The sequence below is a fragment of the Nannobrachium achirus genome (genome assembly GCF_963921795.1).
Source record: "Nannobrachium achirus genome assembly, chromosome: 18".
In the NCBI taxonomy this organism is placed as follows: domain Eukaryota; kingdom Metazoa; phylum Chordata; class Actinopteri; order Myctophiformes; family Myctophidae; genus Nannobrachium; species Nannobrachium achirus.
This window is the reverse complement of record NC_137825.1, coordinates 26,882,587-26,908,659: the sequence shown is the minus strand read 5'-3', so window position 1 is coordinate 26,908,659 and position 26,073 is coordinate 26,882,587. Positions and strand designations below refer to the sequence as shown.

At 41.7% G+C, this 26,073-nt stretch overlaps 1 protein-coding gene across 1 annotated transcript; it reads right to left on the bottom strand.

The window, feature by feature from the left end:
* Positions 1 to 744: 744 nt before the first annotated feature.
* On the bottom strand, positions 745 to 25,559 carry LOC308302999 (myosin-1-like; the record flags this gene model as incomplete). The annotated part of the gene is made up of 40 exons (XM_080747318.1): positions 25,544 to 25,559; positions 23,843 to 24,068; positions 22,701 to 22,844; positions 22,227 to 22,383; positions 22,062 to 22,089; positions 21,819 to 21,924; positions 21,637 to 21,729; positions 21,486 to 21,549; positions 21,293 to 21,391; positions 21,088 to 21,191; positions 20,624 to 20,762; positions 20,164 to 20,282; positions 19,910 to 20,059; positions 19,647 to 19,817; positions 19,062 to 19,368; positions 18,626 to 18,690; positions 18,430 to 18,517; positions 18,193 to 18,310; positions 17,897 to 18,020; positions 17,622 to 17,758; positions 16,406 to 16,661; positions 14,895 to 15,137; positions 13,916 to 14,092; positions 13,025 to 13,170; positions 12,068 to 12,158; positions 11,166 to 11,400; positions 10,215 to 10,369; positions 9,705 to 9,831; positions 9,207 to 9,325; positions 7,932 to 8,128; positions 6,813 to 6,996; positions 6,483 to 6,648; positions 6,248 to 6,372; positions 5,056 to 5,364; positions 3,621 to 3,824; positions 2,579 to 2,704; positions 1,708 to 1,878; positions 1,360 to 1,464; positions 981 to 1,076; positions 745 to 873 (listed from the first exon to the last, which is right to left on the bottom strand). Exons 2-40 carry the CDS (start codon positions 24,044 to 24,046, stop codon positions 745 to 747), a joined length of 5,778 nt encoding a protein of 1,925 aa, XP_080603444.1. The 5' UTR covers positions 24,047 to 24,068; positions 25,544 to 25,559.
* Positions 25,560 to 26,073: the final 514 nt, after the last annotated feature.

The following is a 26,073-nucleotide window of genomic DNA, read 5'->3' as shown; positions in this document are numbered from 1 at the left end:
TTATTTTATTGTTGTTTGGGACACAATCAACACAATCCTGAGTTATTTTTTGTGTTCAATCTGTGTTTTGAGATATTTTAGTATTTCAGCATGAATATGATGCAGCATGATGCATCAAATTATGCATTGTGTTGATCGTGTCCCAAACAACAATAAAATAAGATCAGGTTGTCCAAGAGGTGAACTTGCCCTTAAGTATTGACGCATTTGACGGTTCAAGTGGTTACATATCTGATAACACAAATTGACATGAATCCAAAATACACTGATTGATTGATTGATTGATTGAAGACTTTATTAGAAGTTTGCATAGGAAAAGGTACAGTTTCATGACGGTACAGTTCACTGGTACAAGGTCTACTAAAAGGAGATCCATGAAAAGACTAAGCTTATTTCCACAGGAAACCATTTAAGATCGTGATTGTGATCACAATCTTCAAGATTCAAGATTCAAGATTGTGATTGTGATTGTGATTGTGCTGTCAAACGATGAAACTATATGGAATCTATGAAAAGGTTGGGTCCCTGCTTCATCTCTCTCTCAACTAAGGGGTCCTTGGCCTGAAAACGTTGAAGACCCATGATGTAATAGGATGATGAAGTACAGTAATCTCACAATCAAAATAGCCTTTTTTGGGGGCCCATTTATTGTTAATTTGTGCAATAAAAAGCCAAGCAATGTTCACTTTTCTGTAAGAGATGAAAATAACCATAATATGGTTGTTTTCATCTATACAGTACCTGTTACATGTCTCTGCTCTTGGCTCTCATCTTGTTGACCTGGGACTCAGCGATGTCCGCCCTCTCCTCTGCCTCCTCCAGGTCATGCTGCACCTTCCTTAACTTAGTCAAGTGGTTATTTACTTGTTCCTCCTGTTGATCATAAGACAGTAAAATAAAGAATTAGATTCAACATTTGTGTGTACATATAAAATAGACAAAGTATAAATGTTTAGCGGCAGTGAAAACAATTCTCCTACAGCTTCCTCTGCCTGGTGTTTATAGGCCTTCACTTTCAGCTGCAGCTTGTCCACCAGATCCTGAAGTCTCAGGACATTCTTCTTGTCCTCCTCTGCCTGCAATGAAATGAAAGGGAAATTTGATTTTAGGCAGTCCTGCGCCGGCCATCTCTTGTCATTTCACTGAAAATATTATGTCCAGGAAGATAACGACGACACCTAAAATCACTGTTCCACTCGAATATTCTCCATACCTTTTAATTGTTTTGCTTGAAGAATTGCTCAGGCTTATACTATATGGCCACTTAAATGCAATAAAGTTCATGACCCCCAGGCCCTGTAAAATCCATTGTTCCGATTTAGCCACCAATTAAACCTTCATGATCGACAGTTCTTTTACCTGGTAAGTTATCTCCTTGACTCTCCTCTCATACTTTCTGACTCCCTTTATGGCTTCAGCTCCTCTTGTTTGCTCAGCAACCAGCTCTCCCTCCAATTCACGCACCTATAGTGGCAAGGAAGGCATCCATTTTTCATTCCCGAGTTAATTTTGACAACAAATTTCTGTTTTAGGTCTTTTGTCCATTATATTCCATTACCGGTGTTGGAAAAAGTACTCAAATGTTGTACTTAAGTAGATCTACGCAACGCATCGTGAGCTTGTAGATTGGCTATTTTCAAAAGGCCCGAAATGTATTTAGGGTTGAAGTGATTAATGTTACGATTACTTTCCACCATTGCGAATTACCCTGCTCTCCAGTTTCTGGAGTTGCTTCTTGCCGCCCTTCAAGGCCAGGTTCTCGGCCTCGTCCAGACGGTGCTGCAGGTCTTTGACGGTGACCTCCATGTTCTTCTTCATCCTCTCCAGGTGAGAGCTGGTGTCCTGCTCTTTCTTCAGCTCTTCAGCCATCATGGCCGCCTGCAGGGATTTTTCCATACAGAAGTTAGTTACACCTGTGGTTCTCAAAATCACAGACCCCCCAAATTGTATTAATTGGCCGCAGACCCCCAGAAGAGAAGATTTATGTAAAAAAAAGTAAAGATTATCAAAACATTTTCCATATTTTTCAGACATTTTCAATGTGGCACGAAGTGATACGTAGTGAGCTTGCAGATCTCCTATTTTTGAATAGCCAACGTACTTTTGCTGGATGTTTGCCTTTTATGACATGTCCAGAATAGAGATGCTAAAGTTCATGTGATTACGTTGGTCCTGGCCATACTACATATGCCCCCTGCTGAATTAAGTAGGGGGGTTGGATGATACAGTACAATAGAAAACAATGCAACACAGTGTGTGTGTGTGTGTGTGTGTGTGTGTGTGTGTGTGTGTGTGTGTGTGTGTGTGTGTGTGTGTGTGTGTGTGTGTGTGTGTGTGTGTGTGTGTGTGTGTGACGTGTCCACATTTACCACTTTAGCCCCATTTTATACCTAGGCTATTTGAAAATAGACGATCTACAAGCTCACATGTCGTAATGCAACGCGTTGTGAGCTTGTAGATCTGCTATTTTCAAACATTTTACTTTTGGTATTTTTAAGTACATTTTAAGTTCCAGACTTCTAGTTTTATATTACAGTATTGACATTTTTACTTAGGGAAAACATAGAGTGCCACTAACATCAGTAATAGCTTTCTTGGCTTTCTCCTCGACATTCCTGGCCTCCTGGACAGCATCCTCCACCTCGGACTGGAGATGAGTGGCATCAGCTTCTAGCTTCTTCTTGGTGTTCATCAGGTTGGTGTTCTGTAAATACCAGGGTTCCCACACATTTTTTACCAATTCATTTCCAAAACCTTTCCAAAACTTTTCCAGAATATTTAACCCGATTTCCAGGACTATAGAACAATAATTCAGCTCAATAACATGTCCCTTACTCCTATGCGCAATGCTCAAAGAAAGGTAGTGTATGCCAGGTGGTTCTCAACCTTTTCAGGCCGTGACCCCTGAAATAATCATATTTGAACTGGGGACCCCGGCACCCTGACAAGCACTAAGAGTAGAGGGATTTTGTATAACACAGTTTTATTGTGAAAATAGCAGATCTACGCAGATCTCACGTTGCGAGGCGTTGTGAGCATGTATCGGCTATTTTCACAATTTCTGCCTCTAATATTTGACAATTTGGCCAATGTTTAATTTAATTTGTCATTTCATTGTCATTTAATTTGTCATTTCAGATTAACAAAATCAATAACCAAAGACAATGCATAGATATTTTTCCAGGACCTTCCAGGACCCTTGATCAATTCCAAAACTTTTCCAGTACTGGAAAAATATTTTTCTAATTTCAAAATATTTCCAGGAATTTCATGACCGTGGGAACCCTGTCTGTAAGATTACATGTTATTCTACATCACTGGTTCCCAAACCAAACACTGGGTGACCTTTTTATGGGTCCCTTAATTTTTAACACCTTAACACTGTTCGTTCATCGTTATTAAAAGGGTAAAACATATTATGCAATTTCAACATATTTGCTTGAGTGCAGATAACTCGTTATGAGCATTTAGAACAATTGTATACATTTGTACCGTAATTTTATCATAATTGGATGATCTATAAATGAATTCCATAAGTCAATCAAATAATGGACAGATCGATCCATCATGAGAATGTTCATTATTTAGGCCTACTGTACATGAAATCAAATCTAACTCACCTGGGCGTTTAGTAATCCCGCTCTCTCGCTGGCGTCGGTCAGTTCCTGCTCGGCCACTTTGCGGCCCCGTTCAGACTGCTCCAGAGCGGCCCTCAGCTCCTCCACCTCGGCCTGCATCAGGGTGCTCCTGCGCTCCAGCATGGCCGCCTGCTCCTTGAGCTCCTCCTGGCTACGCAGTGCCTCGTCCAAATGCAGCTGTGCATCCTAAAGAGCAGTCCCCCAAGCACCCAAGAGTTATTAACCGCACCGCAGTCACTGTACGTCAGTGGCTTTCAACCTTTTCAGGCAGCGACCCCCAAAATAATCATATTTGACAGGCACTAAGAGTTGAGGCATTACATTTTGTATAACACAGTTCTATTGTGAACATAACCGATTTACATGCTCACAATGCCTCAAGGCTATTTTCACAATTTCTGCCTCTATTATTTGACAATTTGGCCAATGTTTAATTTGTCATTTTAGAGGTATTAAAAAAGTCCTTAAATCATCACTTTAGAAATGTGTAGATATCCTCTATACACTCTATAAACTTTATGTTGGTTTGTTTACTGTTGAGTGAGAAATCAACGTTGCACATTAAAGGGCTAGTTCACCTCTGGGACAACCCGATCTTATTTTATTGTTGTTTGGGACAAGATCAACACAGTCCTGAGTTCTTTTTTGTGTTCAATCTGTGTTTTGAGATATTTTAGTATTTCAGCATGAATGATGATGCATTTTGCATCATATGATGCAGCATGATGACTCATATGATGCAAAATGCATCATCATTCATGCTGAAATACCTCAAAACACAGATTGAACACAAAAAATAACTCAGGATTGTGTTGATCTTGTCCCAAACAACAATAAAATAAGATCTGGTTGTCCCAGAGGTGAACTGGCCCTTTAAGTTAATCATCTGGGGACAGCCCAAAATAATTTGGGGACGCCCCCGCCGTCCTGACCCACAGGTTGAGAACCACTGCTGTACATGACACATAGGACAGCGTTCACATCAAGGTCGATTATTCATTGGGCATTTGAGCCACGGACCACCATTTTGATGAGATTCAGCCTCTCAGACCCAAAACTTAGAATGTTTTGTTGTCTTTGGATAAGATTTAGTCCACAACTCTGTGCCGTATTGATGTGGTATCATAGGAGAGATGACAGGCAAACGTTGATACAAACCCTTCTACATTCTCTAACTGTGTAGACTCCTTGTAAATGAAGTAATGCAAATGTTTAACAATAATTTAACTCTTGAGAGTGTAAAATGAAATGGGTCCATTTGGTTTTGTGTTATGCTCTTAAAAGTTAAATATCTATAAGGGTCCATTTGGTTTACAACTCTCCACATCATTTAGCTGGGGCCTGGGGACCACCTGGAACCCCCTCGAGGACCACTTGAAACCCACTCGCGCAGGGAAATCAATTTGGCCTATATCACCTTCAGCTGCGTCTGGACATTTCTCAGCTGCTTCTGGGCCTCTGCGGCCTGGCGGTTGGCGTGGCCCAGCTGGACCTCCATCTCGTTGATGTCGGCGTCCATCTTGCGCTTGATCCTGACGGCGTCGTTCCTGCCGCGGACCTCAGCGTCCAGGGCATTCTGCAGGGTCTCGATGGCCCGCTGGCCACCGCGCCTCAGCTGATCCAGCTCCTCCTCCTTCTCCGCCAGCTTTCTCTCCACCTCGCCGTTGACCTGGGCCAGCTCCAGCTGCACGCGCAGCGTCTTGGACTCCTCGTGCTCCAGGGAGGCCTGAGATTGAGGATACACATTTGTTTTCAAATCCAGTGGCGTAAAAAGGTATTCACAATCTTTACACAACTAAAAGTATCAATGCTGCAATGTAGAACTCTATAATACTCTGTTACAAGTCTGGAATTAAAAATCTAAAAGTACAGGTATTGGTTAGGCCTAACCTATAGAATAGGGCTAAATCAGAAATTAGCCTACAAAACAAATATGTTGCTACATACTGTACATGTACTGTAAGCCCCTCCCAAACAGCAAAAATGTGTTCCCGGCCTGAATGGGTTAAAATGTACTTAAAGTAAATGTAGGACCTACTCATGCAGAATTTCCCATTTCAAGTTTTCAAATGTAAAAAAAATCTTTGAAAATAGATCTACAAGCTTGACTATCTGAGATGAGCTTGTAGTTCTGAGATGTCTGAGATGTTGTGGAGTAGAAGTAAAACTACTGAAAACTGGAAATAGTCAAGTAAAGTACAAATACTTCAAAGTTGTACTTAAGTACAGTACTTGAGTAACTGTACTTAGTTACTTTACACCACTGACCGCAGTCGACTAATACCGTCTACTGCAATTTACCCAGAATGCACCGTAAATGAAATGTACAAACAATGTACTCTTCACTAACACAAACGTTTCGCGATGCAAAGTGCCATTGTTTGTCGGTCAAAATGGGGGAGAGGTTAGACACAACATACAGTATTGTGGGATATTTAGTGTGTTCCAAACACATTTGACGTCTTCTGACTCATTCCTTACATTATACACTGTTATTGTAGTATTATAGATTATAGATTTGGACAGTGGTCACTGGTCAGGAGTCTTGTGTAAACCATGGTACACTCTCCTTCAAAACAACACACTTGCAGAGTCTATAGATTGAATACCTCAGCTTCCTCGAGAGCACTCTGAATCTCTGCTTTCTCACTCTCCCCTGTCTTCTTGGCCTTTTCCGCCTCGTGGACGCTCCTCCCCATTTCGCCAATCTGATCACTGAGGTCAGAGATCTCCTCTGTACATGAAATGAGAAGTCGTGACATGAGTCCGTGTACCGTTTCCAAACCTGTTAAAAAAGACTCTCATTAGGAAATGGGAATATCATTCCGATATTTGATGTCCTACCCTGCAGTATCTTGTTCTCTCGCTTGAGCGTTTCCAGGTGGTCCAGAGCTTCCTCATACGAGTTCTTGATTTTGAAGAGCTCGGTGCTCAGAGAACGAGACTCTTTCTGCGAACCCTCCAGCTCAGCCTGGCTCTCCTCATATTTTACTCTCCACTCAGCTAGAATCTATAACAAATATCAGACAATGTGCAGATAGGTTTGCCCCAATGATGAAAATACAACAAATGAAAACTTATATAAGAGCCTCAAACCAGCATTTGATTAAATATATTATTTCTACTTTCTAATTCTATATCCAAAACATCTAAAAATGTACTATGTCTGGGTACCTTGTCAAAGTTCCTCTGCTTCTTGTCCAGGTTAGCAGCCACGGCATTAGATTTCTCTACATCAAGCATCAGGTCCTCCACTTCTCCCTGAAGTCTCTGTTTACTCTTCTCCAGAGAGGCACACTTTGCGTTCACTCCCTCTATCATCTCCTCTGCATCTTGAAGACGTTGCACCAGCTTCTTTCTATGAACAACATGAACAGAACAAAATGTTGGAAAAACATGAATGGTATTACAGTATAAATGTTCTGTGCAACTTCTTATGAAGCATGTATGACTCTTGAGCCAGTGTTTCTCAAACATCTTCATGTCAAGGACCCCCAAATTGTTAGGTATTTGGCCATGGACGCTCATTTGACAACATGTTGTGCCAGGGAGCCCCATAAGAGAAGATTCCTCTAGATTTGTTTTGTTTTTTGTTTTAAAAAATAGCAGATCTACAAGCTCACACAATGTGTTGTGGTACAGCACATTGTGAATATACCTTGAGAACCACTGTCAGTTACTTGGCCTCCATTCTAATTCATTTTTCATTCATACTGTGTATCCATGTTTGTATTTATGTTGCAATTAATTTATGTTTGCTTTTTATTTTTCTGGTTACTTTCCCTTTTTTTCATTTTTTTTGTTACTGGGGTGAGATTGGCCCGGAACGCTGGCCTAGCGGTTCGGGCACTTAGGTTCTGATGTAGCCTGACTAGCTTTGCTAGCTTGGCTGGCATGGCCAGACTAATATCAGAAGAGGGAGAGAGGAGCACTCGTCAACAAACAAAGTTCCAAAACTTGTCTTGGGTGCACGGCTCAGGGAACAAATGTACTTTACAAAAGAGATGCCAGCACTCACTTTAGAATGACTTCTTCGTTTTGCCCCAGCAGCTGCAACAAGCGGATGTTTCGGCCCTACCGGGCCTTTTTCAGCGTGTATCTATCTTGAGATACACGCTGAGGAAGGCCCGGTAGGGCCGAAACGTCCGCTTGTTGCAGCTGCTGGGGCAAAACTGAAATAAAAATGAAGAAGTCAGACTAATATCACACACAATTAGGTGAGTACTTTTTCCACCACTGCACCTGCACAACCCACTATTACACTGTTGTTACAAATATGTAAAAAATAATTACTTGGCCTCCTCCAGCTCCTCGGTGCGCTGGATGGCATCAGTCTCATACTTGCTCCTCCACTGGGCCACCTCAGCGTTGGCCTTGGACATCCCTCTCTGGAGCTCCGCCTTGGCCTCCTGTTCCTCCTCAAACTGCTCCCTGAGGAGCTCGCAGTCATGACGAGCTGACTGCACAGCGTGGGCCAGGGAGGACTTGGCCTGTTCCGGAGACATTTACAGTAGGCTATTATTGTAAACATAGGAGATGCAAGGGAAAGGAGCGCTTGTTTTAAGTGATGACGACGGAGGTGCGCCGTCTCAGGCGACCTTGAGCCACGCAAGACACCGGCGAGCGAGTCGCTGTGTCGAGCGTTGCGAAGGTCAGCCGACTCAGCACCATCCGAGTTATGTCACGATAGGGACAGAATAGTAAATCTTCGTCCCCCCGACTTTCGGCACCTCCGCGTGGTCCATGTGAACACAGCGGAGCGCTCCTGACCTCCGGTTCAGCCAATCACAAGCTGCGGCAAACCCCGGATCTCCTACAGACTCCATTATCACTTACAGTAGGGGTCATCGCCATGCTGGCTTAATGTGGTGGACATTTTGGTCAAATTAAAGTTTTGCCATGGACAAGAGTAGACAAACACATAAAGAGCTGGCCCTAAATGACCATTAAAGGTCTGTAACTCTGAGAGTTTACAAATGGAACGGGTCAATTTTGTGTCATTTGTACACTCTCAGAGCGTTATGGGGCTCCTTGAAAATACAGCTTTTGAGAACCACTGTACCAGTGGACTCCTAATGTGCCATACATAGGGCCCTATTATGATCCAGGTCTTATGCCTTATGCCTTAACTTCTTTATCTTGTTTTCACTATTTTGAAAAACATTTTTAAATACTTCAAATGCTGATCTACATCTGCACGTTGTGAACTTGCAGATCAGCTATTTGAAATATTTAAAAAACAAAAACAAAATAGTAAAAAAAGGCAAAGAAGTTAAGTCATAAGGCATAAGACCTGGATCATAATAGGGCCCATAGTATCATACATATTCTGAAGAATACATTTAGTAATTGGATCTTATGATACAAAAAGAACATTATAATGTTATGTAAAAACAAAATCAGCCACAGACAACGCCAAGTATTGCCACAGACACATTCATTTGGATCATTGATCACAGTCACAAAGACGGCCACTTTGCTTTCACTCCATACTCCCCTGAGTTGGAAGGTAGAGAAAAGAGGCCAACCGAACATGGCACTGGAAAACCATCCGTGTAGTGCATGTACCTTGACTTCCTCCTCAACAAGTCTCTTCAGGTCTTCAACCTGCTGGGCCAAACCTTGCTTACTTCTCGTTAGCTGAGACACAAGAGATTCTTTCTCTTCCAGCTGCCGAGAAAGTTCACCTGAATGAAACAACGATAATCAATTATGAGAAATGATATTCTTATTACTTAACATGTTCATCCAAATGTTGTACAATATATCGTCGTTGTCGGGTGGAAACCTTGTATCTCCAAGTTTCAATTTCTATGTTCTTTCGCAAAGACAGTAAAGCCCTGCTTCATAGTAAAAGGCCGTCGCACAAAAGTAGCGAAAACAGCAGATCTACAGGCACACAACGCCTCGCGGTGCAAGGCGTTGTGTGCTTGTAGATCGGCTGTTTTCACTAGTTTAAATATTTTTTAGAATGAAAAATGCAAAACTATCGGTTTTGGACATACAAGGTTTTCACCCGACAACGATGATATATTTGTTGTTGTTGTTGTTGTTTTTAACTATTACCATTTTCAGTTTGGAGTCTAGCTTTCTGGACAGTGATGTCAGTGACGTGGCGAAGGCTTTCATCGCTTTTGGCCTTCAGCTCATTTAACTGGTCCTCAGTACTTCTGCACATCTTCTCAAGGCTGGCCTGACAACCAAACATTGATTTGGAACATTACTCATTAACATTAAGGCAATATTCACATATTCACATAAGATCGAAAAACCACTTGGCAGTTAATGGTAAAACTTCACTGCACCCCTGGATTGCCGTCACGGCACCCCAGGGTGCCCCGTCACCCACTTTGAAAACCCCTGCCCTATGGAGACACAAAGAGCCTGCTTTCTCCCCTATGGAGACACAAAGACTCTCCTAAAATTATTGGCTTATGAATGCGACAAAAAAACTAAAAATATTGAAGTCTCCATGGGGTGAATAATCGATAGAAAGAAAGTCATTTTAGAGGTGAACCATCCCTTTAAACGTTGTAATGGCGACAGCCCTGACTGCACCATCAGCTGGTACAGTACCTTTGCTTTGGACACAGCGTCCATGCTGCTGAGCAGGTCATCTATCTCCATCTTGTATTCCGTCTTCTCCTTGTCCAGTCTCTGTTTGACTCGCTGCAGGTTGTCAATCTGCTCTCCCAGCTCCGCCACGCTGTCGGCGTGTTTCTTCCTCAGAGCTGCAGCAGCAGTGTTGATTTAGTCATATAGTCTTTGAATAAAACTTTGTTTAGTTACAGCCATCTGAAATGTTTTAGTGTAATGGTGGCGTCGTAATGGTTGATTTTACACTTGATTGCATGCTGAGAATAGCCGATCTACAAGCTCGTATAGATCTTGTTCTGCAGATCTGCTATTTTCAGTGCGCAATAGCCAAGCGCAACCAACCAAACATAAAATGACTTGTTTTTTAGTTACTACTGAATCTCTTCTCCACTAGTCCCTCCCTATTTTAGTCTAGTCAATATATTTAGTCATAGTTTTAGTCATTATAGCTTAGTTTTTATTTAGTGATAAAGGTAGTCGACAAACATTTTTTCATAGTTTTAGTTGATGAAATCAGAAAGAATCAGAAATCAGAGAGAAGATGTCCTTAGTTTTAGACTTCATTTTTTCATACATACCGTAAGCCTACTTCAGCATGTTGGTTGGATATGTAATCTTATCTTGCAATATTTTGAGCTTTGAAAGTTTTAAGACAAAATTGTTGATCGCTATTTTCTTTTTTTGAATCTCAAACCTGACTCCCCTATATTACACCAAAAAACTATAGGTTATGAACATAACCCCGGTTATTCGATAATGGGAGCGAGAACGCCAGAGGGCGTTTTCCCACAAGCGAGTATTTGAGTGACCATTTGAAGAATAACTGAGCTAAACTAGCAAAACCACATTAATTCAATCTAAACTATAAAAACTAAAATAATATACCAACAAAAATCTAAAACTTATGCCAAATGCCAAAACTGTAAGGACCTTGAGCGGTGGCCTCGTGGTGGAGCGTGGCCTCTTCGAGGTCTCGTCTCATCTTGTGGAACTCGGCCTCTCGTTTCTTGTTCATGTCGATCTGGGCGGCGGTGGCTCCCCCGGCCTCGTCCAGCCTCTCGCTGATGTCCTCCAGCTCCCTGGAGAGGTCGGCCCTCTGCTTCTCCACCTTGGCCCGGGCGGCGCGCTCACTCTCCATCTCCTCCTCCAGCTCTTCAATGCGCGCCTGCAGCAACGGTATGGACTCATTTTTAATGGTTATGACTTAAGTGAAAATCTAAATTGTTTTCCTGCATTTAAAAAAATATAGACATATTATATACACATTTCAAAAGATTTTTTGTATGATTCTTTTTTAACAATTGTATACATTTTAAAACAAACAAACAAACTAAATTATAAAAAATTATAATAATGAAGTGGTGAAAATAGCTGATCTACAAGCTCGCATTGCGGCGCGAAGCAACCCGTTGTGTGCTTGTAATTCCTCTTTTGGGGCTCGACCTGAAAGGTTTGGGAACCACTGCTGTAGATCAGTGGTTCCCAAACTTTTTAGCTCGAGACAAGAGAAATGAGACGTTTGCCTATAATAGCAGATCTACAAGCTCACAAAGTGTCTGTGAGCTTGTAGATCGGCTATTTTCACTACCTCTTAAACATTTATTTTGGAATTTATGGAATTTCTTAGATTTATGGTATCTATTTGAGCCCAAATCTTTGGGACCCCAATCTACATTCCTAGTGTTACTTTAACTCTGAGAGTGTGCAAATGGAACGGGTCCATTTATACACTCTCAGAGTTACAGACCCGTAAGGGTGCGTTAGGACCCCACGGAGTGAAGATGACAGGATGAAATGTCTTTTTTATATACAAGATGTGATTTGTTTACTACCTGAAGCTCTTTGAGTTTCTTTTGAAGCTGAATGCCGAGCACTTGCTCGTCCTCGAATTTCCCAAGAAGATGACACATTTCAATGTCCTTCCTTTAAGATGAGCATGGACAAATTTGTCAGTAAATCAAATTTGATTTGTAAAAACAAACAAAACAAAAGAACATTTTCTTAACCTCTTCAGCCCTATATAATTTAGATTAAACAAATATCAAAAATAGCTTTTGAAGTTTGACTAAATGTAATTCAATGGTTAAATGTAGTTAATATATATATTTATTTTATTAAACTGTTAAATTGCTATATTATATCAAACATGCAGTGAAACATAAATATCAAACATATCAGACAGACTACATTTCCCAAAATAAATTTTAATTCAATTCTGTCTGACCAGAAGCGGGGGACCCAATCACGATAAAAAATAATTTAATTGGTGTAAAGCAGGGGTCTTCAACAGGGGGTCCGGGACCCCTAGGGGGTCCTCAGAGTTACTACCGGGGCTCCTCCAAAACTTTGTGTGATAGAAACTTTTGTTCTCCTTTTTTATATTATCCACTTGAACCGTAACGTCCATATTCTGAGAACTTTAGGCAAAAAATAGCAGATCTACAAGCTCACAATGCCTCGCGCTGCGAGGTGTTGTGAGCTTGTAGATCGGCTATTTTCTGCAAAGACTTTTTGTGTAGAGGTGAAAACAGAGCACACCAAGTACAGAGTGATAGGTCAAGTTTATTAAGTATTGACGGTTCAAGTGGTTAAATATCTGAAAACACAAATTGACATGAATCCAAAATACACTGATGATTGTGCTGTCAAACGATGAAACTATATGGAATCTACGAAAAGGTTGTGGGGGTCCCCGCTACATCTCTCTCTCTCACTCTCTCTCAGCTAAGGGGTCCTTGGCCTGAAAACGTTGAAGACCACTGGTGTAAAGGTAAAGTGTGTGCTCTCACTTCTTAATCTTCTCATCACTTTGCTGCTTGTCATTCTCCAGGTCCATGATGGATTCCTGTGCCAGTTTCATGTCCCCTTCCAGCTTCTTCTTGGCTCTCTCCAACTCCACGCTGCGCCTCTTCTCTTGTTCAAGAGAGCCCTCTAGCTGTAAAATCACAGTATTGCAGCTCATTATAGCACTACCCTCCATCGATTTTAACCCATTTAGGCTTATAATTAATTAATGCTGTAACTATTGAAAAAAAGCAGATATACAAGCTCACAGCAAGCTTGTAGACCTGCTCTTTTTGAAAAATCTTGAACATTTGATCACATTTTTCAATATATATTTTTCAAAGCAAACTTTTGTAACTCAAATCTCTGCTTCATTCATGGGGGTCCCTGGAACAACATGGTCCGTGGCCAATTACCTGTAATTTTGGGAGTCCTTGACATGAAAGTTTGAGAACCACTGATTTAGAGGAAGGGTCAAACTTGGACACATTTTCATGTTTTTTTCAAAAATAGCAGATCTACAAGCTCGCAGAGCGGCACTCGGTGTCGCGCTGGGAGCTTGCATATCTGCTATTTTTCAATAGCTAAAGCATAACATAATAGTTAAATAGTTAAATAGCAGATCTACAAGCTCACAACACGTCGCACCGCGACACGTTGTGAGCTTGTAGATCGGCTATTTCCACTATCAATGTCCTTTTTTAAGTATAACATTGTCAAATATGCCCATCAGCCCATGATATCTTTGTATATTTAGGTTATGCGTCATATGTGCAACTTCAAAGCCTAAAAGCCAAACAGATAGGTAATTGTCAACGACAGAAAACACAATCGAAATGTGACAATTAATGGTCATGTAAAATGTCATAATGGTGGTGACAGACAGCCCTACTCACGTCGTCCAGCTGCTGCTCCAGCTTGAGCTTAGCTTTGGTCAGCATGGAGACCTTCTCCTCCTCGGCCTGCAGGTCGTCCAGGCTCTGCTGGTGGGCCTCCTGGAGAGCCTTCTTCTCCCTGGTGAGCCTGACCACGCTCTCATCCAGGCCCGACAGCTCCTCGGTCAGGTTCTTCACCTGAATAGGGGGGTTTTCATAGTATTATTTATTTTCTTTTTTTTTAAGATATGTTTTTGGGCTTTAATGCCTTTATTGACAGGACAGTTAGACTGACAGGAAACGGGGACAGAGATGGGGAGTGACACGTAGCAAATCTGGTCGGGCTTGGGAATCGAGCCAGCGACCTGCTGCAGGCTACACAAAGCCTATGTCTATGTGGTATGCGCCCGGACCAGTAGGCCAGCGGGCGCCCCTTCATAGTAATATTTCTCATATTAACCAGTAAGATGCCCTAAAGACGAGAGGCGAGGCCAGGCTGAAACAACAGACTAACACAATATGACCATATATGGGCATTCCCGGATAGGGAGCTTGGCCATATACAGTATGGACCATGACATGAGGAATATTGATAACATCAGGGATCTTGGCCATATATGGAGCGTGACGAACGCCCGCACATGATCTGTAGCGTAGTTTGTAAATCACCAACTGCCGGAAATTGCATTGGCAATTGGCATTAATGGCATTGCAATTTCCGGAAGTTGGTGGTTGATGTATACCAATCAGATCAGGGGTCTTCAACAGTCAAAAATTTGTTGAAATAGATAGATCTACAAGCTGTCAAATGTCAGTAATTTCTTTGTAAATGTATATATAGGTTATGTGACATATCTGCTATGTGCAACTTCAAAGCCTAAAGGCTAAACAGAAAAACAAAGACACACAATTAAATCGTTAATCGCAATTATTTGAGTGACAATTAATCATCATGTAAAATATCATAATCTTGACAGCCCTACGGCCTTTTTCTCCCCACCTTGTTTTCAGTGCAGTGTTTCTCCTTCTCCACCTTGGCCAGGGTGAGCTCCAGGTCATCGATGTCCTTCTTCAGCTCAGAGCACTCGTCCTCCAGCCTCCTCCGCTTTGCCGTCAGCTCAGAGCTCACCTCCTCCTCCTCCTCTAGGCGCTCGCTCAGCTCCTTGGCTCTGGCCTCCAGCTGGATCTTGTTCTTGATCAGGCCCTCGCAGCGCTCCTCTGCGTCGGCCAGACTCTCACCGTCCTGCAGGGTTCATGTCAACAACACTGTGTTAGAGGTTTGATAAAGTGTGCTATGTATCTATCTGTCTGGATGTCTGTCTGTCTATCCACTTACCCACCCACTAGGGTTGGGATCTAACAATTCCTTAACAAGTCCCTTTAACAATTCCTATAGGCCGGGGTTACAAATGCACCCGTACAACTCTGAGAGGGTACAAATGGACCCTAATGGGTCCGATTTACAATATTATCACGGTAATCAAAATATCCCCAACATCCATTATCCTGCGGCGGAACATTTGCCAAAAAATTGCAGATTTACGTTGTGAGCTTGTAAATCGGCTATTTTTTGGCAAAGATATTTGGTAGAGAGAGAAAAAAGACTGTATCAAGTACGTTATTTCCAGGTCCATCCATACTATAATTAGGGAGAGCAGTCAGTCAGTAGGAGTCAGTAGGAGGTCAGTCACAAAATGCATTATCTATTCACTCGCTTCAGCGACTGATCTCAAATTTAACATGGCATTGGCCATTAGCATTATACACATGGTGACGGAGCCCGAATTTCATTTGTCCCAAATTCTAGCTATTTATTAGCGTTTCTTCACTCTACAGCTCTACAGCCTGTTGTCAGGGTTACGGTCCGTTCCTCCAGGCCATGGGATCTGTAGCCCCGGGCCCACACACACCTCTCTCACAGTTAGGAATGTTGCAGTCTCTCTCTCTCTCTCTCTCTCTCTCTCTCTCTCTCTCTCTCTCTCTCTCTCTCTCTCTGCATGGGTCACGCATGCAACGGGTGATGTGTGCCTCATCTTCCAACGGGTATAGAAAAATTATGTGGAGCAAATACATCCTCATACTTCTATTCACCTAATTTTGCAGTTAAATTATTTGTATCAATCATAAATATACACTCCTCCATGGGCTGCTCCTTACATTATGATGCTCCCACATATTCTCACGCACGCACCATGCAGTTACAGTTACTTTCCCCATAACCCACACTCTGCACATATTTTGCAGCACATATATTCGAACGGGTAAGGTCTAGTTTTACCAATTATAGAGAGTTTAAGTGGTGCCAGATATGCAGCTCGGCAACAAAGAGGTGAATTGATCCCAGTGCATGACGGAGGATCATTTCACGATGAATTGAAATCTCTGCAATACGATGTTTTTTATCACGATAAACTATAATAACGATTATTGTCCCATCCCTACCACCTATCCATCCACCCATCCATCCATCGATGGATGGGTGAAAAAAACGTTTCTAGATAAATCACATACTGCCACCACTTGCAGCTCCAGGTCGTTTTTCTCTTGAACGAGGGACACCATCTTCTCCTCCAGTTCCTTCCTCTTGGCTTCGGCCTTGGCCAGGCTCTCCTTGCATTTGGCAAACTCCTCTTTCATGGTGGCCATCTCCTTCTCCGTCTCAGCGCTCCTCAGCAGGGGCTTGATCTTGAAGTAGAGCTTCATCCATGGCCAGTGTTTGACGTTCATGAAGGAGCGGATGTTGTACTGGACAACGTAGATGGACTCTCTGTCAAAAGAAGTGGGTCGCAGCTTAGATCAGTGGGTCTCAAAGTGGGGTCCAGAAAAATGAGTTAATAGAATAGAATAGAAATCAGTGTAACCACTTTCTTTAACCCTATATCAGGGGTCTTCAACGTCTTCAGGCTTAGGACCCCTTAGTTGAGAGAGAGATGAAGCAGGGACCCCCACAATCTGTTCATATATTCCATATATTTTCATTGATTGACAGCTCCATCATCAATGTATTTTGGATTCATGTCAGTTTGTGTTTTCAGATATTTAACCACTTGAACCGCCAATACTTAATAAACTTGACTTTTCACTCTGTACTTGGTCTGCTCTTTTTCCCCTATACACCAAACCTCTTTGCCAAAAATAGCCGATCTACAAGCTCACAACACCTTGTAGATCTGCTATTTTTGGCTAAAGTTCTCCCAATATGGACGCTAGGGTTCAAGTGGTTAATGTAAAAAAGGAGGAAAAAAGTTTCTATTACACAAAGACTTGGAGGACTCCACGTAGTAACTCTGAGGACCCCCTAGGGGTCCCGGACCCCCTGTTGAAGACCCCTGCCCTATATGGATCGGCTGTTTGAAAATAGATGATCTATACAAGCTCACAACAAAGCATCGTTGTGAGCTTCTAGATCTGTAATGTTCTTCAAACGAATGTGACCAATTTTGTACTCTTTCAATAAAGCAAATCTTGTATGTGTGTCCGTGGATGGCACAAAATATTTTCGGATGAGGGGCCAAATGCATATTAATTCGAGCGTCCTTGACATGAAAACGTTTGAAAAGCACTGGCTTAGAGTTAGAGATGATTAATTGTTTGACAGGATTGACACACCGTGAGTAACAGCTTCTGACCACAAAGTGAGCTATAATACTGTAGCTTCTCTCATTCATCTTAGTGATCTCGCTCAGGTAGCCTCTGCACAGTTGCCCGAGTCATTATAAAACTGTACCTTCTCTGATTCATCTTGGCGATCTCCCTCCTCATCAGAAAGCCTCTGCACAGAGCCTGAGTCATTGTGACCAAACTCGCCAGCTTCTCATCTCTCATCTCCTCTAGGGTACCCAACAGGCCAGCCTTGAAGAACACCTAAAAGAGGTTCACACACACACACACACACACACACACACACACACACACACACACACACACACACACACACACACTAAACTATAATGTCTATACAATATTGTTATGTTCTTGTTACAGTATGCGCATTTAAATTACCTTGGTGTGCCCAAACTTGTATTGCGTGTGGTCCACATCAATAGACCCCAAGAGCTTCTCTGAAGCTTTCTTGTTGTCAATGAACTGACCGTCAGGAATAACACTGGCATTCAGCACTTTGTACCTGGTCCAGGTTTTTACAGATAGAGTAAATTATTAATACAATAACACTGGAATACGCCACTTTGTGCCTGTTTCAGGGTTTACAGATGCAGTCATTGTGTATTGCAATGTGTTTTTAATGTGATGCATGCAAAAATGACATAATATATGATATACTCCATTCTGTACTGTACCTCTGCTTGAAATCCCCATACAGGATTCTGCTTGGAAAGCCCTTTCTACAGATTCGGATTCCTTCCAGGACACCGTTACATCTCAGCTGGTGGATGACCAATGGATTCTCCATCAAACCTGATGCAAAGTCATTATAATAACCAACATTTCAGATCACACTGACCCACATGCTAGCGCCGTACGCGTATAATAATGCTGTAATAGCGTTTGCAGTGTACTCTGTTTCACTGTTGTACCTGGAGTCTTGAACTCGTTGGGGATCAAACATCGTACAAAGTGAGGATGTGTGCATCTCAGATTTGTCATCAGCTTGCCAAGGTTTTCCTGTTGGGAGGACAGTCAGTGCTGTGGTTAACAGCTACATGTGTCTTGGTACATCAGTGGATTATTATTATTATTTTTTTTTTTTGAAGACTGAAGGCATTTACATACCCTGAACAAAGCCGAGACAGTTTGAAATGATCCTCCCTTCTTTTTGGCACCTTTCTTTCCTACATCTGCCATTAGGATGATATGGACTGTTATAGTCACGATGTAAATCGTGGTTCTCAAAGTGGGGTATTTTATATTTCATTATATTAATGGCACATATACAAGCTCTTGGTGCGTCACTTTGTGCCGCGCTGAGAGCTTGCACCCACAATTTTTGAACATTTAAAAAAATAAATCTTATTATTTAAAGTATTGGAACATTTTGAATAATTTAGATTATTTCTTTTTACACAAATCCTCTCCTCTGGGGAGTCCCCAAACATTTCCAGATGGGGGGTCCGCAGCCGCGCTATGAGCTTGAAAACTATTAAGAATACTTTTTCTCAATGGGTTATTAAAGAAGATTAAGAAAGACTTGTATGATCATCCGTGGTACCGTCAGTGGAGGCGAAGGTGGCGTAGAGGACAGCCAGCAGCTTGAGTCCAGACTTCTGGTAGAGCTGGACCACACTCTCATTAAGGGGGTCCTTGTTCTTGTCCAGCCAGCCTGCGATGCTGTAGTCCACCGTGCCGGCGTAGTGCACCAGGGAGAAGTGGGCCTCGGCCTTGCCCTTGGCCGGCTTGGGCTTCTGGAAACACAGCGACTTGCCCAGATGCTGATCGTGCAGCTTGTTCTTGAAGGTGGTGTCCGAAGCCTTGGGGAACATGCACTCCTCTTCCAGGATGGAGAAGATGCCCATTGGCTGAAGGGTGGAGGATAAAGAGTGTGACGTGATACAAAATAAATCATCGCTGTCAGGTATCTCCATATTCAAACTTTTTGTGTTTTTTTGGGGGGGGTAAATTATAATACCAAATAGGGTCTTCCTAATAAATGCTAATCTTTAACGCAGTCTAATCTCCAAAATCGTTTATTCAATTAACGTTTGTTTGCAACAACTTGATCTCTCCTTTATTGAAATGGGAAATCACCTTGATATGTACAGTACATGGTCAGAGCTCTAGGCACTGGCAGCCATACCTTCTCAATCAGCTCTATACACGCAGCCAGGTCCATTCCAAAGTCAATGAACTCCCACTCGATGCCCTCCTTCTTGTATTCTTCTTGCTCCAGAACAAACATGTGGTGGTTGAAAAACTGTTGCAGTTTCTCGTTGGTGAAGTTGATACACATCTGTTCCAAGCTGTTAAACTAGAAAAGAAGTAAACGTGCAACCAGATTTATATAATAAAGATGCTACAATATATGCATGCAATTTGCATTGCAGCGTACTCGTCACTTACGTCAAAGATTTCAAACCCAGCAATGTCCAAGACCCCAATGAAGAATTGCCTCGGCTGCCTGGTGTCCAGCATCTGATTGATGCGGACAACCATCCACAGGAACATCTTCTCATAGACGGATTTGGCTATGGCCATAACTGAGTTATGGACCTTTGAATGGAATTGCAAAAGGCAAGCGTGTTATTATCATGGTAATATGCGTTTCTTTACAGAGATGTTATGCTTACTGCAGCTGGTAACATACTGCACATCACCTGCTGGACCGTCTGTCCCTTGGTGACGTACTCGTTCCCAACCTTCACTCTGGGGTAGCAGAGGGCTTTGAGCAGATCTGCAGAGTTCAGGCCTAGTAGGTAGGCGACTTTATCTGCCACTGAAACAAAATGTGAACACCACAGATATTACAGCAACATTACAGCTTTACAGTATTGTTATAGTAACAACTGGACAGCTATCATGGAAGGCAGTGTATGATAAATGTTATCCATCAGCATCTCTGGTGTTCCATTATCTCTATCATATCATCGCCTTTGGGAAGAAACCTTGTATCTCCGTATTTCAACCTTTTAGATTTTTTTTCATAAATGAATGCCTTACTCCATCATACAAGAGTGTTACACAAAAGTAGAGAAGCTAGAGAAGCCTCAGATCTATGAGCCTGTAGATCGTCTATTTTCACTATTCTTAAATGTAATAAAGTATGTTTTTGTTTACCCTCTGTGCCATCCGGCTCTGCCTGCTCCTCTCTCTGCTTCTGTTTGAACTTCATGTTCCCATGATGCATCACGGCACCCGTCAGCTTGTAGATGCCAGTCTTCTCCTCTGGGGTGAAGCCTAGGATGTCTACAGCTGTCTGTATAGAATAGAATAGGATACAATAGACAACTGGTTCCCAAACACTGGCTCGCGAACACATTTTTATGGGTCCCTTGATTTCTTTGTTTCCTACATTTTGTAATAATTATTATTATTTTATATGCTTCAGCTCAGGATAACCACACCATTTTAGATTAACCATACCATTTATTATTATTTCAGAACAATTTCAAAAAACTTTCCCCATAAAGCTAAGATTTTCATGGAAAAAAAATCGAAAGATTTATTTTTAAGTCATTTTATTAATACATAAAATAAAACTCTACAAACTCATAATGCAGCGCAAAGCGTTGACCACTTACATCTGTAGCCACCAGTTCCTGCTTGTCGTCGATGCTAGCCACTGTGATTTGACCCTGGCTGATCATGGGGAAGTCATAGGGGTCGGTGGTGATGAGCATCATTTCTGTGGAACATACATAGCTATTGGTGAATTCTAATTCTTTTTGACAAAGAAAGCGTAAGATCTGTTGCTATTCAGATGAAGATTTCTGTGTGATTTAGTACCAATCAGCTCTGGCTTGTGGTTGGTCATCACTTGATAAAAGATGTGATAACTTCTCTCATCTGCAAGCTGAAACGTCACTCTGGATTTTTCCAAGAGGTCTGTATAAACATGTTTATAGAATCAACCACTTTACATGTTGAACTTGCATAGTAATACTGTCACAATGCATACGTTAATTTGGCACAGACTCACATGTCTCAATGTCAGCTGAAGACAGTTTCCCTGTGGTTCCGAAGTGAATCCGGATGAATTTGCCCTGATTGCAAGATAAATATGACATTTAATTGAATGAGAAAACTGGTGCAATATACTGTATTTGTGGTTAGACTGCTTAATAACTCACAAAGCGGGATGAGTTGTCATTCCTCACTGTTTTGGCATTGCCATATGCCTCGAGCAGGGGGTTTGCTGCAATGATTTGATCCTCCAGCGAACCCTGTCAGATGCAGTTCACATTCAATCACATTCACATTCAATCGTAAGCATCGAGTGTGTTTGTGCATTATCAATGTTTGTTTCATTCACCTGCATTTTACCACTTTCTTTCTTCTTGTCCCCAGACACTGCAATTGTTGCAAAGTACTGGATAACTCGCTTGGTGTTCACAGTCTTCCCTGCACCAGATTCTCCACTAAACTCCAAAGAAATAGGATAAAACAAAAAGAAAATGTCCAAAGTAAGTCAAGTGCAGTTTTTGTAATTTATGTATCTGTTCTGTAATATATACAGTAAGAGGAAGCTGGTCTATTTTAACATTATGTAGCTTACGTGATCAGGATAGACTGGTTTTCTCTATCTGTGAAAAAGAAAATTTTAAAAAGCAATAGCGTAATAGCTCACTGCAACTACGGTAAAATGCAATGGAGCATCAATATGGTAACGGGAGTGATACATCAGCCTTTCCACTGTACTCGGGCCTAACTGTAATCTTACCAGTGAGCATGAACTGATAGGCGTTGTCAGAGATAGAGAAAATGTGAGGAGGAGCCTCCATGCGTTTCTTGCCCCTGTAGGCAGAGACCACAGCCGCGCTGTACACCGGTAGCCACTTATAGGGGTTCACAGTGACACAGAAGAGCCCAGAGTAGGTCTGCAACATACACAAGTCAATAAATCACCTGGATAATTTCATTTTGTCACACACTCACATGGACATACAGTATACAGTCAGCAACGATTCCCAACCACGATATTGCAAGTGGGCCCCAAAATATTTGGCAAAACACTAAGATGATAAATTGATAATTATTAATAATATAACATTAATAAAATAATAATAATGGTATTAATGACCATGATATTTATTCTTTCAAACCTTTTCATTGTGATACCGATAAATAGAACATATACTACGTTTGGTCCATTGATCAAATTCTCTGCACGTCCCTGAAACAACATGCTACTCACATAGATCATCCATGCTGCGTAACGCTCTTTGAGGTTGTACAGGACGGAAGGCTCGTTGAGGTGGGTCATCATGGCCATGTCCTCGATCTTGTCAAACTTTGGTGGGTTCGTGGGACACACATCGTCGTCCGTCACCGTCACAACCTTGGAAATGGTGACAGTGACGATTAATTTCCCAGAGAAACAAAAGAACGAATTGAATCTTCAGTGATTCTCAACCTGAGGACCGGGGGGCGCACTGGTGGGCTGTGAGGATGGGCCCCCAAATAATTGGCAAAACAACAAGATTCTAATGATAATACCAGTAAGACTCCCTAATCGGGAGATAAGCGACCGTCAGGTCGCATGTATACACAAATTGGCCTGTAAGTCCACTGTGCGTGATTTTTAGGCAACATCTGTAGGAGCAGTGTCCATTAATGTTGTCTGCAAAAAGCAACCTCATGGTGGCACTAGAAGAGGGGCATGTGAGAAATCAGGGGCAGAGTTTTCATAGTAATTTGCGACCACTTTGCGACCTGACGGTTGCAATAAAAAAAAGTACTTTACAATTTTGAAAAATGAGCTTTCAGATAATGATAAATAGGAACTTAACATTAGTTCCATTGATCCAAGCCCGAACACAAACAAACAGGCTCTGAAAATGTATGCGGCCCACCCATCTGACCACTTAACACAAACACTTTTGAGATTTTCAAGTGGGTCCTGATCCAGAAAAGGTTGAGAATTACTGGGTTAAAAGAACCATGCAATTGTTTAATCACGCAATTACCTGGACAAACTAGCAGTTGTATTACAAGTAAGGCAAGGAACGTTCATTTGCATATCCTGTTTCATACACAAAGGCATTCAAAAAAGTATTTAAAGGCACAATAAGGCTTTTTAAAAGAAAGAAAATATGTTTAAAATAATTAATGAAGACAAAATAAAGGTCAAAGTACAATTATAGTTTATTATTCTCTCACGAATAAACGGAGTGAAGTCAAGTCTAACCCACACACACACTAGGAGCTTGAATCAGGAGAAGCTGAATGAATGGGTAGAGTTTAGAAAAGGGCATTGGAGAACATAAACTGCATGTTTTACTCTCCGTAAAATCTGAGAGTAACATGGAATAATCACATCAATGGCTCAGTACTCACTTTGCCAGCAGCATTTTTGACGGTGACTTTGTCACCCTCTCTCTTCTGTATGTTCCCCTTGACATACAGCTCTTTTGAATCGATCACAAAGCAGGCCGTCTTAGCGTCAAACGGCCTGTTCTGAGCCTCGATCCTCTCCCTCTCTGGCTTGCGGAGGTATATGGCCGCCTCCCCAAAGATGGCCATCTCTGCATCCGTACTCATGGTTAAGAATTATGGTAATGATCTATAACAAAAGATAAATTACATATTATGGCTCTTGTTGTGAATGCTATCTTATTGTGATAGTATAGGGATGAGCATTTGGACCTTTTTTGGTAAACGTTTAACCTTTGGACTGTGGGCAGTTAAAAGAGTCGTTCAGACCAAAACACATATAGGGTTAAATCTGCCTTTTATCATACCCCTTCATACCTGCTTTAGTCGATTTTTTTCATAGCTGCCCCTGTTGCTAGATTTCGGCTGCCCCTGTTGCTAGATTTCGCGGGCCCTCTCATAACTAACAGAGTAGATAGTCTTTATTCTAGTGCGATTATTTCTTTAGCTTCAAAGTTAGTACTTTTTTATTGGATTGTGTTTACACAACGTCCTGAGACCAACCAAACCACTGTTTTGACCTCACAGGCACCCTTACTTGTCAAACGGCTTCTGCTCTGCACCAGAGCAGGGAGAGGAGAACCTAGAAATGGAAGGGAGGAGCAGAGGATCTTCTCGTCTGTTTGACAAGTAAGGGTGCCTCTGAGGTCAAAACAGCGGTTTGGTTGGTCTCAGGACGTTGTGTAAACACAATCCAATAAAAAAATACTAACTTTGAAGCTAAAGAAATAACCGCACTAGAATAAAGACTATCTACTCTGTTAGTTATGAGAGGGCCCGCGAAATCTAGCAACAGGGGCAGACGAAATCTAGCAACAGGGGCAGCTATGAAAACAATCGACTAAAGCAGGTATGAAGGGGTATGATAAAAGGCAGATTTAACCCTATATGTGTTTTGGTCTGAACGACTCCTTTAACTGCTCTTGACGTCATATCAATAAAGTTGCAGCAGTGGTGGTACAAATAGGGCCTAAAACATGTATTGTAACAACGAGGCCTATATCTCATTCTGTAAGGAGCAGATTTTATTTAAGGGACTGTATTTCATTAATATTCTGTTAAACCATTTAGGCCTGACAAAAGTTTTCTGAACATTTTCAAATAACAATTTCAACAAAAACAAATACTGTATGTTGCTATTATACTGTACATGTACTGTACTACACAAAAATGTGTTCCTGGCCTAAATAAATAGTTTAGTTATTTTTATATTACTTAATTTAGGTTAGTGACACACATTTCGGTTAGACCAGTTGTCCTTGAGGGGGTTCCAGGTGGTCCCCGGCTGAATGATGGAGATTTGGTAACCTTTTAGATCTTTAACTCTTGAGAGTGTAAAATGAAACCAGCTGGACCCACAGGTATATGGAATGGAATTGTAGACAAAATCTTTTCCAACGACAAACAACATTTTCTAATGTTTTGGGTCTGAGAGGCTAAATCTCATGGCTCAAATACCAAATAAATAATGGGCCTTGATATGAAAAGGGTTGAAAACCACTGGGTTAGATGGTTAGACCGTCCCATACCTATGTGACTATAACTGACAACAATGCATATCATAAGCCTATACTTAAAATATAACATGGAAGAAACATCACTTACCCACCTTGAATCTTGACTGTGTGTTGTCTTGAAGCAATGATTTCTGCTCAGAGAAAATGTCATGAGATAAAGACAAATTGTAAAGCAATGTAAAATATGACATCATTCATTCATAAATGACTCTACTGTAATCACAAACATGAAGGCTCACCACTTCTGTAGCCATGAACTTCATCAGCAATTGAAAGGACAGAGGAGGGGGCTGCTTTTATTCTGTTAATCTGGTCCTCTGTTTAAACTCTTCCTCTTGTTTTGGGCATGGAAGACCCCTGGCCACTCCCTGATTAGTTCTCTGTGATGACATTTATCTCATTTTAGGCTTATTTTTAGAATGAGTTTCAAAGCAGTGAGGCAAAAGGTTCTAAGTGCATAACAACAAGAACTCCTCAAAACACCGCACAATGTTATTGATCCAAACGACACTGCAAAAATCCCGAGTGGACATTTCACCCACTGTGAGTTAAATGAACACCCAGGAGGCCTGATTAAAATCTCAGTGTGATCCTGCAGTATGTAAGACTTGCAGATGT